Genomic DNA, 14,387 nt, shown 5'->3' with positions numbered 1-14,387 from the left:
TGGTATTTATTTACAATATACCTATATTATGTGAATGGTGGAGCTTAATACATTTGAATTAGGTTTACTCACCCTAACAACTAAAAGTGGTTCAAAACTAGTAGCACCTTCTCTGATGGTACGTGTGTACTCTAGCGCTTCAAACATAGGCATGTTATCGTTTTCATCCAATACTTCAATAAATATACTTGTTGAAGAAATCTTTCCGCCACCATCTTTTGCGAACAGAGTCAAACTGTAACTCTTTTGACTTTCATAATCGAGCTCTCTAGCAACATATATACCACCTTTGTTTATATCAGTCTTAAAAAAGTTAGACCCGAACCCAGACAGGGAATATTCAAGTTCACCAAATATGCCGTAGTCTTTATCTGTGGCTTGAACTTCACCTAATTTAGTTTCAATCGGTGAATTTTCTAAGACATTGAATTTATAATTCTGTTCTTTGAATATAGGACCGTTATCATTTACATCCAGAAGTTTTACGTTAACTCTGGCATAAGAAAGCTCTTCACCGTTTACGGATGTGACAATATCAAAGCTGAACATTCTTTTATCATCATCATAGACATCGTAGTCGAGTTTAGAGGAATCTTTTACTTTAACACTTATAGGTGCTCTACCTTCTCCGCGGGTAGTTGTAAGTGAGAAAACTCCCTCTGAATTGTAGACATCTCGTAAATGTAGGTTATATCTACTATTTTCACCTAAATCTATGTCTTCAACGTAAATAGACAGTCCAGGTATAGGGCTTCCATTCTCGATGTTTTCTGGTATCGATATATCGAAGGTATCTTTATTAAATTTCGGTATGTGATCATCAACGTCGGTTACGATAATTGTGATCGGAATAACTGTGAAATCTGATGGAACTTCATTGTTTATTAATTCTGTCGCCTGAAAAAATGTATGGTTAATATTTGTGACCTTAAATATTAATATTCTGAAGTATTCTAAAATATAGAAAAAAGGCAGGTATGGTTGAGTTAGTTAAGTAAGATTTACTTCTTCAGAGAATGTTTCAATACGAGATGGTAATATCTAAAATTACTACAATTACATTAACTGTTATAATTGTTAATTTCATGATTAATACATTTTATTGTATACGGCATGCAGTTTTCAGGATGATTTGATGAATATAATTTTTATTTATTTATTTACAACACTTACGCCTTTTAATCAGACTAGATTGAAGATTGAAATTAATAACACTATAAATAAATTAATACAATGGCTTGATATAAATAATTTGAAAATAAATCTTAATAAATCCGTATATATCAATTTCAATAAATGTTATAATCCTAAATACAATATACAACTAAAAATAACGACAATTAAAGAAGAAGCACATACAAAGTTTCTAGGAGTAATAATAGATGAGAACTTCAATTGGAAAGAGCAAGTAGATAATATATGTAAGAGAATAAATAAGTTCGTATATGCGCTTAAGCAAGTCAAAAGAGTAACAAGCTTAAAAACTGCTATAATGACTTATCACGCACATGTAGAATCGGTACTGCGCTACGGGCTTATATTATGGGGACACAGCACAGATATCAAGAGAGCATTTATTGCTCAAAAAAAGTGTATTAGGGCAATGTACGGGATGCATCCTGAGCAATCGTGTCAACCCATATTTAAAAAACTAGGATTGTTACCTTTGCCGTCGCTTTACATCTTCGAGATATGTATGTTTGTAAAAAAAAATAAAGAATTGTTTAAATCAGCTAATGATCTAAATCCGCGGAAACGACGTGATCCACAAAGACTCGTTCTTCATGATGTTCCAAAAACTACCAAATATAATAAAAGTTGTGTATGTAATTGTGTTCGTATTTATAATAAGTTACCGAGTAGCATAAAAAATTTAAATTGTAGATTATTCAAGAATAAGCTATATAGTTGGCTAAATGATTATAATTTTTATAGTATTAAGGAATTTATGGAAATGAAATTCTGATTATATTCATTGTGTTTAAATATTTGCATGCTAGGAATAGTGCTGGCAAAACATGTAAGCTCTTATTATTTATTTAAATTTAAACACCATTGTATACTATGTTTTTTGCAAATAAATATATTATTATTATTATTATTAGGGTCTTTAATAGACCAGAATAGGGTGAATTAAAGACCAGCATAGTCATCAACGTACACATAATCAATGTCAATAATTACCTTTACAGAAAAAGAGTAAACGCCTCCATTTTGTATAACCACGTCACTCTCTCTGTCGATAGGCACATCTGTGGTGACCAGTGTAGCTCGACCCATGGGTCTGTCGGGAAGCAACCTGAAGTAGTTCAAAACATCTCCCTCGAGGGTCAGTAGCACTGGTCGCTGGTTCGCAGTATCTCCATCTTTGGCCATTATTTCCATTATACTTACGTCCTGAAATTGTATGTAATTATTTTGACCATTTTTAAAATACTTAATAATAATATGATTACATGGAATGAAAACCAAGTTTACTGGCAGCATTTCCCACATAGATGACACTGATTTTATAATATAACTAGCTGACCCGACAGACGTTGTTCTGTATATAATAAATAAAATAATGTTTTTATGTGAATTTGTCCATAACATCAAAAATTACTTCGTAAAATATGCACCCTGCTGTCGTAATGAAATTGTTTCACAGCAGAACTGTCAAACCGTGCGTCAATAAATTCTTTCATAGAATTTATGTATGGACACATCAAAGGAAAAACAAATTTGTTGTTTTTATTTAATACAGCAGCATTTTCCTATTTATTCACCTTTTAAACCTTCCCTGGACTTCCACAAATAATTCAAGACCTAAATTGGCCAAATCGGTCCAGTCGTTCTCGAGTTTTAGCGAGACTAACGAACAGCAATTCATTTTTATATATATATATACACATATATATATATATATATATATATATAATATATACATTTATGTATAGGGTACATGTATATAACATATGCGATTGGGGTAAAATGAAGATGCAGCTAGGCTTATAAAAACCGAGACTATGGGCATCTACTTAAATGAAAAATGAGATGTGATGATAAAATAAACGAAATACTTTAACTTATAGCGCGATGGATGAAGACGGATATTCATTGCAACTCCGGTACTCACCTGGGGCGTATTCTCGGCTACTGTAGCGGAGTAAGGCGCGTTGAGAAATAGCGGTGGCTGGTCTTGTACGTCGCGCACCGCCGCGGACACGCTGGCTAAGGAGCGGAGCGGACGAGCGGACGAGTCGTGGGCTTCCAGACTTATTATGTACGCCGTGCGGCTCTCGAAGTCCAGGGCTGTCGCGAGGAATATGCGGACTTGATACTTGTTAGGCGTTATCTGTTAATCAATTGTTTATTTTATAAATAGGTATAAGATTATATATTATAAGTGCCTATTTTGTGTGAAAACGGTTGGTGGGTACTTCACAACTCCTGTGCAGGTTTTCTCACAAAGGTTTCTTTCACCGTATACATATAACTTCAGTATACAAATAAAATTTAAAAACAAAATTTTATGAACGATGCGGGGCTCGAACCCACGACCTCTGGCGTTCCGTACCAGTGCTCTCCCAACTGAGCTAACCGTTCGAGTGACATATCGTCATAAAATCTTGTATGCTTTGTTCAACTATCAGGTTGTGGCACGAATTTTGTTTTCAAATTTTATTTGTGTATTAATCCTAGAAGTGAGGGTTATCACTTTAAAAACATAACAAATTGTTAAGCATTCGTATTCAAAAGTTTAGTAAAAGATCAGTATGTGCCTGCTATTTAACTGGAACTTCACACAATTAAAAGCAACGGCCTCAGCATCATCGATTCTCTACATGAAAAGATGTAACAAGATTAGTAAGACACTCAGGGTAAGTTAAACAGGTCATACAGTACCACTCATGATACATATTATGTCACACTGACACAATACATGAGAAAAAGAAAGAAATATCAATTACCCAGTTACTTCACTAACTACGACGCCATCCAAATCAAATTACTATTCGTGCTTGCAAAAATATCACTGGGCTGAGCTAGCCATCTCGACACCTATCTGAATAGAACGCACTGATAACATGATGTTCAGCCTTTAGCATTTTCTGTTTTTTAAATGATAGGTAAATCAGGTCTTCGTCATTATCAGCCGGAAAACGTCCACTGCTGGACAAAGGCCTCCCCCAAAAATTTCCACGACGATCGGTCCTGCGCTGCCCTCATCCAACGTATTCCGGCGAACTTGACGAGATCGTCGGTCCATCTTGTGGGGGGCCTGCCAACACTGCGTCTTCCGGTACGTGGTCGCCATTCTAGGACTTTACTGCCCCAGCGGCCATCTATCCGTCGAACTATGTGCCCTGCCCACTGCCACTTCAGTTTCGCAATCGTTTGGACGATGTCGGTTACTTTGGTTCTCCTACGGATCTCCTCATTTCTGATCTTACGAGTGCTTAGTTATCTGGTGTTAGGTGATCACCGCTCCCATTCTTAGTTGAAATAATATAAGAGTATATGACATTTTTCCGGTAACTAGACAAGAAATTTAATACCAAAGATTTAATTAAATTCAAATAACAAAGTTGTACAAACACATTATAATTTTCTTCGGATACATTTGAGCATGAATCTGACATAATATTCCCCTTATTGTTCGTAACTTTTTTAGCCAGTGACATACCGGCAACGCTCCGGTGATTCCTCTGGTGTTGCAAGAGAATGTGACCGACGGTGATCACTTACGCTAGCTTATCATCCTTTTCCATATAGAAACTTATAATATTGTCTAAAATTATTTGGGTGGCTTAAAATTGATGACATAAATTAACAGTCTAAGCCAGTGCTACGAACGGGGTATCAGGTTTACTTTCAATTTGTGAACCTTAATAAAGACATAGAGAAATAGATAAAGTGGAGAGCATGCCATAGAGAGACTTGTTGTTCAGGGAATGGTCAACGGCAGTAGGTCAAGAGGACGCTCCCCTAGGCACTGGATAGACCAGATCAAAGCCCTAACCAACACTCCCCTTAGGTAAACCTCCTGTTTGCTGAGGCCACCGTGTAGTACGATGTTAAGAAGTTAGCACACGAGACATTAACACATGTGCCAGAGAAGCAACAACCAGGGATAACTGGCGTAGAATCGTTCGTCGTTCGACGTGACCACGACTGCTCTGTCAAGAGTAATCCGACGAAGAAGAAGAAGATTAAAGACAAAGTTGGCCACTGTTTCCACGTGACTAATATTCCCACTACCACTACTTACCATATGAGTATCAATCCTGAAGGTGGCACAAGCCTCAGCGTCGCTACCTCTTTCCTTGGGCGTGCACGTCACAACGATCTTCGCGTTATCACCCTCATCATCATCAGTCACTATGATGTTTGGCGATACCTTCGGAAGAAAAGAAAGACACATCAGAAAACTATTTTTAAAGTGATGCTACCTCGTTACCAAAAATTTTATTGAAATGCATAAAATGTGTAGCCAAATAGACGTCACGACTGGTTTCTTTGGTTCTTATGCCTACTTATGTGCAGTGGAGTGATTATAGAGTGTGGGAAAATAGCGGATTATTTTATAAGTATTAACGCGTTATCAATAACGGTTTTATTAATAAATAAAATAAATACCTTAATATTTTAATAGAATATCTTAATTAAATTAGAACTTTACGGGTTTATTATTGCTTTTTAAAACTTTATGCGTGTATTTCTAGACACTGAAATAAAAAAAAACATTTTGTTTTATTTTAATTATATAAGTACATAATTGAATAATTCAACATAGTTCAGACGGTAAATCGATGAAAATATGCTAACATATAGGCAAATGAACGAACCGCCCTACTATTCTGTCCCAAGCAATTACAATTAAGTGACATTTGAGCTCATGAACATGCAGCAGAACATCTGAAACATTGAGATAAAAAAAAAGTGTGTGAAAAAAAAAAACTTATGTATGAACGCAAGAAGTTATACTTCTTGGGCCTAACGAAGCAAAAATCATTAAACTGATTATTTTATTCCTCGTGCTAATCTACGTTTGTTGAAAGAACAATTTTGTGAAAATCTTGCAAAGATGGCTTTGACAATTCATTATTAAATAATGAATACGGCTCTATGGGCTTGAACCCTTTGCCTGTCCTAATAATGGACGAAGAAACCAAAAAAAAGAATAACTAATGACGCAAAAGTCAGAAAATTAGGAACCAACTTCAAACTCTTACTTTTGTGTTACAGTGATGCGCGCGCATCTTAAAAATTTATTTTCATCATTTTTTCATAACGCGCTTAAAGAAGTATAACTCCAAGAAAAGGGAACAGTGTGTCTTTAAAACCACACATCTACAGAAATATAAAACTTCAACAAAGGCAGGTTGATAATACGAACAACTACTACGATCACCTAGTGAGTCTCACTAACTCGACTCGAACCGAATTTACCCGAACATTATAGTCTACCATTCGCCATCCCCACCATAAATGATTGTTGAACTATTAAACTCAGAATAAAATCGGCGCGCTAATGTTTTAACTTACAAACAGACAGACAATATGACGAATCTATACGAGTTCCGGTGTTTACCATTTGGCTACGGAACCCTAAAATGATTTCCTGTGAAACAAGGGTGTTAATGTGATGATGATGATTACCTCAATTTCAGTTCCGACAGCGGTCGCCTCGCTGATGTTCACGATGTAGGGCCTGTTGTGGAACACAGGCGGGTTGTCGTTGATGTCTTTCACGGGAATCACTCGCCGTAATGATATTGTGTTTGGTTCAGTATTGGCGATACCCTCGTCTTAAAAAGAACACAACTTCACAATCAAATTGCAATCTATGTCTCAGTTAATATAAAATATAAATATAATATTAGGATATAAGGGGTTAAAGCCGATTTGTACTGAAAAATAGAAATTCGTTTATTTTCAATTTAACATGTTTTTAAATAATTAACATTAATGTTTATACATTGTTGCTATCTATAATAATACTAAGGTCATTTATGCCTTTGAGATAGAACTCTGGTGATCTAGATTCGACAAACTGTGTGAAAGCATTTTGTACTGCCTCAGAGAAGAAAACTTTATATCACGTAGAAAATTCTCCAAATCACGAAAATAATGGTTGTTAATTGGAGCAAGATCTGGCGAATACGGAGGGTGACGAATGGTTTCTAATTGCGGTTCCTGTAGAGATAAAACGGTATCTCGTGCTGTATCTGTCTCGTGTTATCATGGAGCATTAATGGTGAAGATCGATCCATGAGTCTAGGCTGTTTCACTCCTAGTCTTTATACATAAAAATGAATTGCTGTTCGTTAGTCTCGCTAAAACTCGAGAACGGCTGGACCGATTTAGTAAATTTAGGTCTTGAATTATTTGAGGAAGACCAGAGAAGGTTTGAGAGGTTAATAAATAGGAAAATAATCCTAAATTAAATAAAAACAACAAATTTGTTTTTACTTTGATGTGTCCATACATAATTTCTATGAGAGAATTTATTGACATACGGTTTGACAGTTCTGCTGTGAAATAATTTCATTACGACAGCAGGGTGCATATTTTACGAAGTAATTTTTGATGTTATGATATATTATTGACAAATTCATATAAAAACATTATTTTATTTATTATATACAGAACAACGTCTGTCGGGTCAGCTAGTATAATAATAATACTAATATAAATATAATATTATGCTGAAACCACACTGAGAATTCTTGCATGGACACTTATTTTGGATAATATTATTTTTCCTTCTGTTGAAAGTGTAAGCCCGTGGGTCCCGAGTTCGAGCCCGGAAGGTGAAATTGTTGTATGATTAATATGAATATATACTCCCAAGTTATTAATGATAAAATGCATTTGTATATGTACAAGTATATTTATATTTCTTATCAGAATACAGACTCGTAAAAGAGTTGAAAAAGCCTCGACTTTCAAAACGTTGAATGATGAACCAAGTTCTAGCATGTTCTGTCAGATGGTAAGCCATATAAGTAATTCATTATATTGGTAGGTAATGTTGCCAGCTCCATGGACACCGTATTTGCCGATTTGTGTTTATTATATTTTATATTAGGTATTCTAAACTGCGCCCGTTCTTCTCAGGTCTGAGGCAGTCTATTTTAAATGGGTGGTAGTTTTTTCATATCATTCAATAAGTGAATTTGAATAAAAATATTTGAATTTGAATAAAATAGTTTATTCAAATTCAAATTCAAAAACACTTTATTCATGTAGGTCACAGAAATGACACTTATGAATGTCAAAAAAAAATATAAAAATATTGTTTCTTATTGATTTTACTGCTACTTCGTAAAGGGTTGAGCTAATGAGAAGAAGTAGCAAGAAACTCATTGCCACCCTTTTAAGTGAAGATTGACATTTTAGTTGTTTTACAAATCATTTCAATTACAATATATGCAAAGTGCAACAAAATACTCAAATGTCAAAAACTGAAAGGCTTGCATGAGTAAGTCAAAAAAAGAAAAAAAAGTAAATTAATACTTATAAACACAAGAGTTATTGAGTATAGTAGATGCATCAATCCACACATACCGTAAATAAATAGAGGCATTATGTGAGCATTTTAGTCATATTCTCGTATCTTTCATAAATATAATCTAATAAAATTGTAAGAAATAATTTTCTAATTATGAAATACATTAAAAATAATTCGTTGTTGTAAAAAAGGCGTTTTTGTTTTAATTCATACCGTTTTATAACTGCTAATAATATTATAATAAGAAAAAATAAAATTGTCTCAAAAATTACCTGTGATACTGATGACAAGTTCGAGTGACTCCATCTCCTCTCGGTCTAGTTTCCTCGCCAGGGTCACCACACCGGTTACTGGATCCACGGTGAAGTACTGTCCTGATATGGAGTATCTTAACGGACCATTATCAGGATCGATTCCTAAAAAAAATTCCATCACTTGCATTTAACACTCTATAGGCAGTTTTGTTATAAATTTAATACTAGGCAAAAAGTTTCAGTTTGTTAATATTCTCTAAAAAATAACTAATAATAATAAAAATAATAAAAAAAAAATACAAGAAACAGAAAATATCATAAACTTAACAAAAAACTACATTTATATCATAAACTAAACGACCAGTAAAATTGGCAAAATATTATTGCCTTACAATATCACTATAGTGTACCCGTGACATTACAATGTCACTAACGGCCGTTCCCAATATACTATCTACAGATAGAGATAAATTACAACCTTCTACTGTCAGTAATTAGCTGTCAATAATCTGAAGCTGTCCCAATATACCCAATAAGTCATTCTTATCGCCTTATAACGCCAAACTTCTATCGCTGGTAAGCTATACGCCGTCCCATTGACAGACAGCGAGTACGGATAAGGTGAGTTACCGTCGATAAGTTTATTGGGACAGAAAAGTCAACGATAGTTACGATTTTCATCTCAAGTAAGAGATAGACTGAATATTGGGAATTGCCGTAAAATGAGGCCCTTAAAATGTAATAAATGAAGTCGATTGAAAATCTATCGCAAAGTTATAATATCACGGCTTTGACAATATACCTGCGGCATATACACATCGTCGTATTATATAAGTATAGTCGTATATCTTGAATGATATGAGATGTAATATTAATAGAGCACTATAAATAATAATATTATATTATAATAGTTTAAAAAAAACTAAAACATACGCTAAAAAGCAGAAAATTCGAAAATTTCCTAATATTAGATAAATCAGTTAAAGATGATGGTTGAAATTTACATCATTTCCTGCCTTATCGACGATAGATAAAAATTGTATAAATTAACAAAAATCCTAATTTGAAAAGAGGAAAAATTGAATAATTTTATCAAATTAATGTATTGTCGTTATTTGAATTAATTGTATTGAATTAATGTATGATCGAAATCTGGCCGTTTAAAGTGGGTCAAAATCACACCCAAATGAGTCGGTTACAAACAAAATATATACATACAGGTGAAGCTTTTTTTTTATGGAATAGGAGGACAAACGAGCGTACGGGTCACCTGTTGTTAAGTGATCACCGCCGCCCACAATCTCTTGCAACACCAGAGGAATTACAGCAGCGTTGCCGGCCTTTAAGGAAAATGTACGCGCTTTTTTTGAAGGTACCCATGTCGTATCGTCCCGGAAACACCGCACAAGGAAGCTCATTCCACAGCTTTGTAGTACGTGGAAGAAAGCTCCTTGAAAACGGCACTGTGGAGGCACCACACATCCAGATGGTGGGGATGATATCCTAACTTGTGGCGTGTCGTGCGAAGGTGAAATTCGGCGGCAGGAATCAGGTTAAACAGCTCTTCGGAACACTCCCCGTGATAAATGCGGTAGAAGACACACAATGAAGCGACGTCTCTACGCAACGCCAAGTGATCCCCGACATTTCGAGATACTCTGCGTTGCACGCGGTCAAATGGATTGAGCTGATACTGGGGTTAATAAAAATGGAATATAAATGGAAGCTAATAAAAAGCGTTTAAAAAATGTAGTAGTATAAGGTAAATAAGACAGACCCAGCACTACTTGACAAAATTATTGTCCAAGGATAATCATATTATATGCTTTTACCTTTTAACTGGTAGACAGGCGTTCCCACTGGTGTGTCCTCAGCTAAGCTGAACGTTGACATATCACCCGTCTGTGGCACAAAGTGTGGTACTCTGTTGATAACCTGGGAGGAGCACATTTGCAGGAACACTAAAATTATGATTAACACCGGACTTGGCTCCATAAATATCGTCGCAGCTTTCCGGCGTTGAAAGATTATTTCGGCCATCTGAAAAATAAAAGTAAATATTTAAAGTTTTAACAAAATAACAACACGGGAGTTAACAACTCGCGTAAGTACTATATCTTCCATATTATTTCTATTTTGCAATTTTTTTTTTTTAAAGAAATCAAAAGATCGTATTATTATAAAGTGTCCACTACAGACAAAATAATACAAAGAATTCATCAATTGCAGTAGTTTTATTTTGACGCGTTTAGCAAAATAGTCACAATTTCTCGTACAAATTCTGAAAATGCGGCGATATCACAGCACGAATCTATCACTAATCACGTTTTTTGTTTACAATAACCACACTTGTTTATCTAGCAACCCGTAATAAAAACCGCATAATGATACCACAGCTAATGTAAACACAAGTAGCTATAGCGTCTCAAGTGGCCGCGCCGGGTTTGGCGCCAAAACAGTTGAGCAGGTGGCGACTGCAGGCGCAAGGGATGTGTCAAGGAGCAGTTCTTATACTTATAAGAATATATTTATTTTTGTATCTTTATTTGGCGTATCATGGAATCAGCTCTAATGATTTTGATATATCTTATAACACGGGGATTTTTAAGGGTGAAAAACCGACCTAGGCCTTATCTCTGGGGAAAACAGATTTCCGAGATTTCATACCGAGCAGAGATTATTTTCCTCGGTCCAAGGTAAGAATATATTCTTGAAATGCTTCGTTTTGATCCGTGAACACGTTAATATCTTACATCGAATGCAGTGAATGTTGAAGCCGTTACAAATCAGAATCAACTGTAGGTGTGACTTCCGCTTGCATTTCTTGTTTGAGCATGACCCAACACGGATATCAAATTTATTTAATTTTGATATCTTGGTTATATTGCATAATGATTGCAGTTTTGTATCAGTATTCTATACAAAGACAAAATGTACGTATTCACAGTAAATTCATCACGGACCACTTCATCTCCTGACACATAATTCGTCAGGCGTTGATTTAAATGGCATTTTTAGTAGAATCATTACGGAATACATTGTTTTCATGTTTCTATTTTTCCTCTAGGGAACATAAAAATATAATAATTATTATAATGTTTACCCACTTGAATTATAATCTGGCTTAAACTTAGGTTAATAAGTGATTCTATTTAAACTTAGACGGCTAGATAGATTAAACTAAGAATGTGTCCATTAGTACTTTTCTTAATGTCCTTATTAAGAGGAAGACCCTTTGTTCATGTGTCTTTTATAATATCAATATTTTTATATTGTTTTACATTAATTCACTTGTGGTTTTGCCACAATCGCCACGCTTGGCAGGCGGGTTGGCAAATGCAGTTGATGGTGGAGCTTTTTCGGAAGGATGCTGTTGCTCATCCTCCATTCTATGTATCCTTTAGTCGCCTCTTACGACTGGACACTTAATCAGATGGTTTTGTTCGTTTTAGTATTCTTAGTAATTCAGTGGTGACAAGGAGCTGGACTGCATAGATATTCAAGTGATGATGAAGTCTATTATAATGATCTTTAGATCGCTGCTTCGAATGTGCCAAGGTGCGTTATAAATTTCCCTTAATACTTTATTCTAGAAGCGTTGTGCGATTTAAATATTTGTTTGTCTGGTACACCCCCAGCTGGACCCCATAAGTTCATACAGGCCTAAGGACTTGTTTGTAGAATAAAACTTTATTTTGTACTGACATCTTGGAGTGTGTTCCTAGAGGCCAGAATTTTTTTTTTAAAACAAAGTTCTAATTGTTCTCCATTTTTTCTTGACATGAATCTTCAAGCGGAGCTTTATTCCAAAGGTTATGCCCAGATATTTGATTTTATTTTCGTATAGTACTATTTTCTTGTTAATGTAAACTGGCTCGTAATCTGGTTTCAATAACATATAACAAAAGTTTACATCAATAGTTTAACTTAAGTTTAATTCTGCATTTGTAGTCCTTTTCACGACTGTATTTACCGCTCTGTTGACTCTGCTGCCTTTTTACGGTTACTATAACGAATCTTTTTAAGTCCATTAGACCAATATCATCAGCAAAGGTCGCAACAGTGTTATTTTTTTTAATCAGGAATGTATTTTTTTATAGTCGGTACAATGGACCTAATACACTTCCCTGAGGCACTCCAGCTCTTATCATCTTAATTTCTAAGCAGACATACTATTTTAGAATCCTAAAATATCTATTAGTAATATAAGATTTAAGAATATCTGCAAATGGTTTTGGTATAGCCATTCTTAGCTTGTAAATAAGCCCTTTATGCCAAACTTTATCGACAACCTGCGCGAAATCTAGAAATATTGTGGAGCACATCTCTGTTTTCTAAGGATTTTGAGACCGATATTAGACTGTTGTTTTCATATAACTCTATTGAATAGGCTCTGCACTCTATCTAGTAAAGCACCCAAGTAGCCGCCATTAAAGTTTCCTGGGAGGGAGGAAAACCTCCTATTAACCTCCATAAATATTTATAAACGGTGTAAAAGGTATATGGATATAAAACGATGCTCACAAACTTTTTATTTTGATGGTGATTGAATATTGATTTATGTTATAAGTAGTATCATATAGTAGTATATACATATAGTAGTAGAAGGCTTCATAAGATACATAATAGCTTAAGGATAAATGTGTACACTTTTAAAATAAAGTCCAGCCACTGTTCAGGCATTATCTATAAAAAATTTAAATGTTTTATTAAAAAGTGGTTCTGTCGTAAATCCTAGGTACTACTTCACAGCTGAATATCTAAGTGATCCGAGATCCGATAGCCTGGGACTAGAAAATGATTATTTTATAGCAATAGCAATGACAGTACAATATTGTATATGTCATTAAAAAGAGCGCAAATACTGGGAGAGTTTCTTGCGCCGCTTCTTCTATCTCAGACCGCCATTTGTTTCCGAAATAGCAGTAGTATCTAGTATATTAGAATTAATGGCATCAAAAAGAATTCTAAAGGAATCAATTTTGAGAAAACAAATGCCTTTTATGCCTTTCATCAACACTGTACGAAAGGTTACTGTTATAACGACTCAAAAGTGATGTCTCGATAAAGTTGTGAGAAATTCTTTGCATCATAACTATATCTATAGCTTATATCTATTATGTCACACTTTTGTCATTTACGTCATGTATCACGTTTGAATGATATGAACTGACCGGATTGTCACGAATATCTCGTTCATTTCCGTATTTATTTTAATATAAATTAAGCATAAAGGCTGATTTTAAATGTACAACGCCATCCTACAAATGAATAAAGATTAACTAGGTATTTCTGGTTAAAACAAATTTAATGGCACATTTTAATTAACATAAAATTTTTTTCACTTATTTTTACATCTTAAGCAATCAGTTATTAATAATTTTTTTATAACTTTATGCAGTTCTTATAAAAAGCTAGATTTTGCTACATGGTTTCCTGGCTCGCTATAAAAAAACGGTATAAAACTGAAGTTCTGTTTCCTATGTGTCAATGAACGAGGAATAAATAATAAACAATGGTATTGTGGGAAGTTTGTAGGTGCTAATAACATGTTACAATTCTCGGTTGAAGTAAGAGTGTTCTGTGTAACTTAACCTACATTGTTACGTTGTCTGTAGCCACACATGATACCT

The 14,387-nt window shown here is 34.7% G+C and overlaps 2 protein-coding genes across 2 annotated transcripts in view; one reads left to right on the top strand and one right to left on the bottom strand.

Moving 5' to 3' along the window:
* Positions 1 to 9,465, top strand: part of LOC126970614 (uncharacterized protein ZK1073.1) — a 255,934-nt gene extending 246,469 nt beyond the window's left edge. Inside the window, exon 10 of the transcript XR_007730673.1 lies at positions 9,376 to 9,465. The gene's annotated coding sequence lies outside the window, so the exon portion shown is untranslated. The remainder of the gene's footprint in view (positions 1 to 9,375) is intronic.
* The window catches only part of LOC126970205 (cadherin-23), a 50,846-nt gene that overhangs the window by 21,411 nt on the left and 15,048 nt on the right, over positions 1 to 14,387 (bottom strand). The window contains exons 2-8 of the mRNA XM_050815988.1: positions 10,587 to 10,794; positions 8,773 to 8,916; positions 6,646 to 6,794; positions 5,255 to 5,383; positions 3,119 to 3,337; positions 2,185 to 2,397; positions 73 to 897 (exon numbers count right to left, since the gene is read on the bottom strand). Of these exons, the coding sequence (XP_050671945.1) occupies positions 73 to 897; positions 2,185 to 2,397; positions 3,119 to 3,337; positions 5,255 to 5,383; positions 6,646 to 6,794; positions 8,773 to 8,916; positions 10,587 to 10,794 (1,887 nt within the window). The remainder of the gene's footprint in view (positions 1 to 72; positions 898 to 2,184; positions 2,398 to 3,118; positions 3,338 to 5,254; positions 5,384 to 6,645; positions 6,795 to 8,772; positions 8,917 to 10,586; positions 10,795 to 14,387) is intronic.

Source organism: Leptidea sinapis, chromosome 1, assembly GCF_905404315.1.
Source record: "Leptidea sinapis chromosome 1, ilLepSina1.1, whole genome shotgun sequence".
Lineage (NCBI taxonomy): Eukaryota > Metazoa > Arthropoda > Insecta > Lepidoptera > Pieridae > Leptidea > Leptidea sinapis.
The sequence above is the reverse complement of the archived record's forward strand: the minus strand, read 5'-3'. Positions and strand labels throughout refer to the sequence as shown.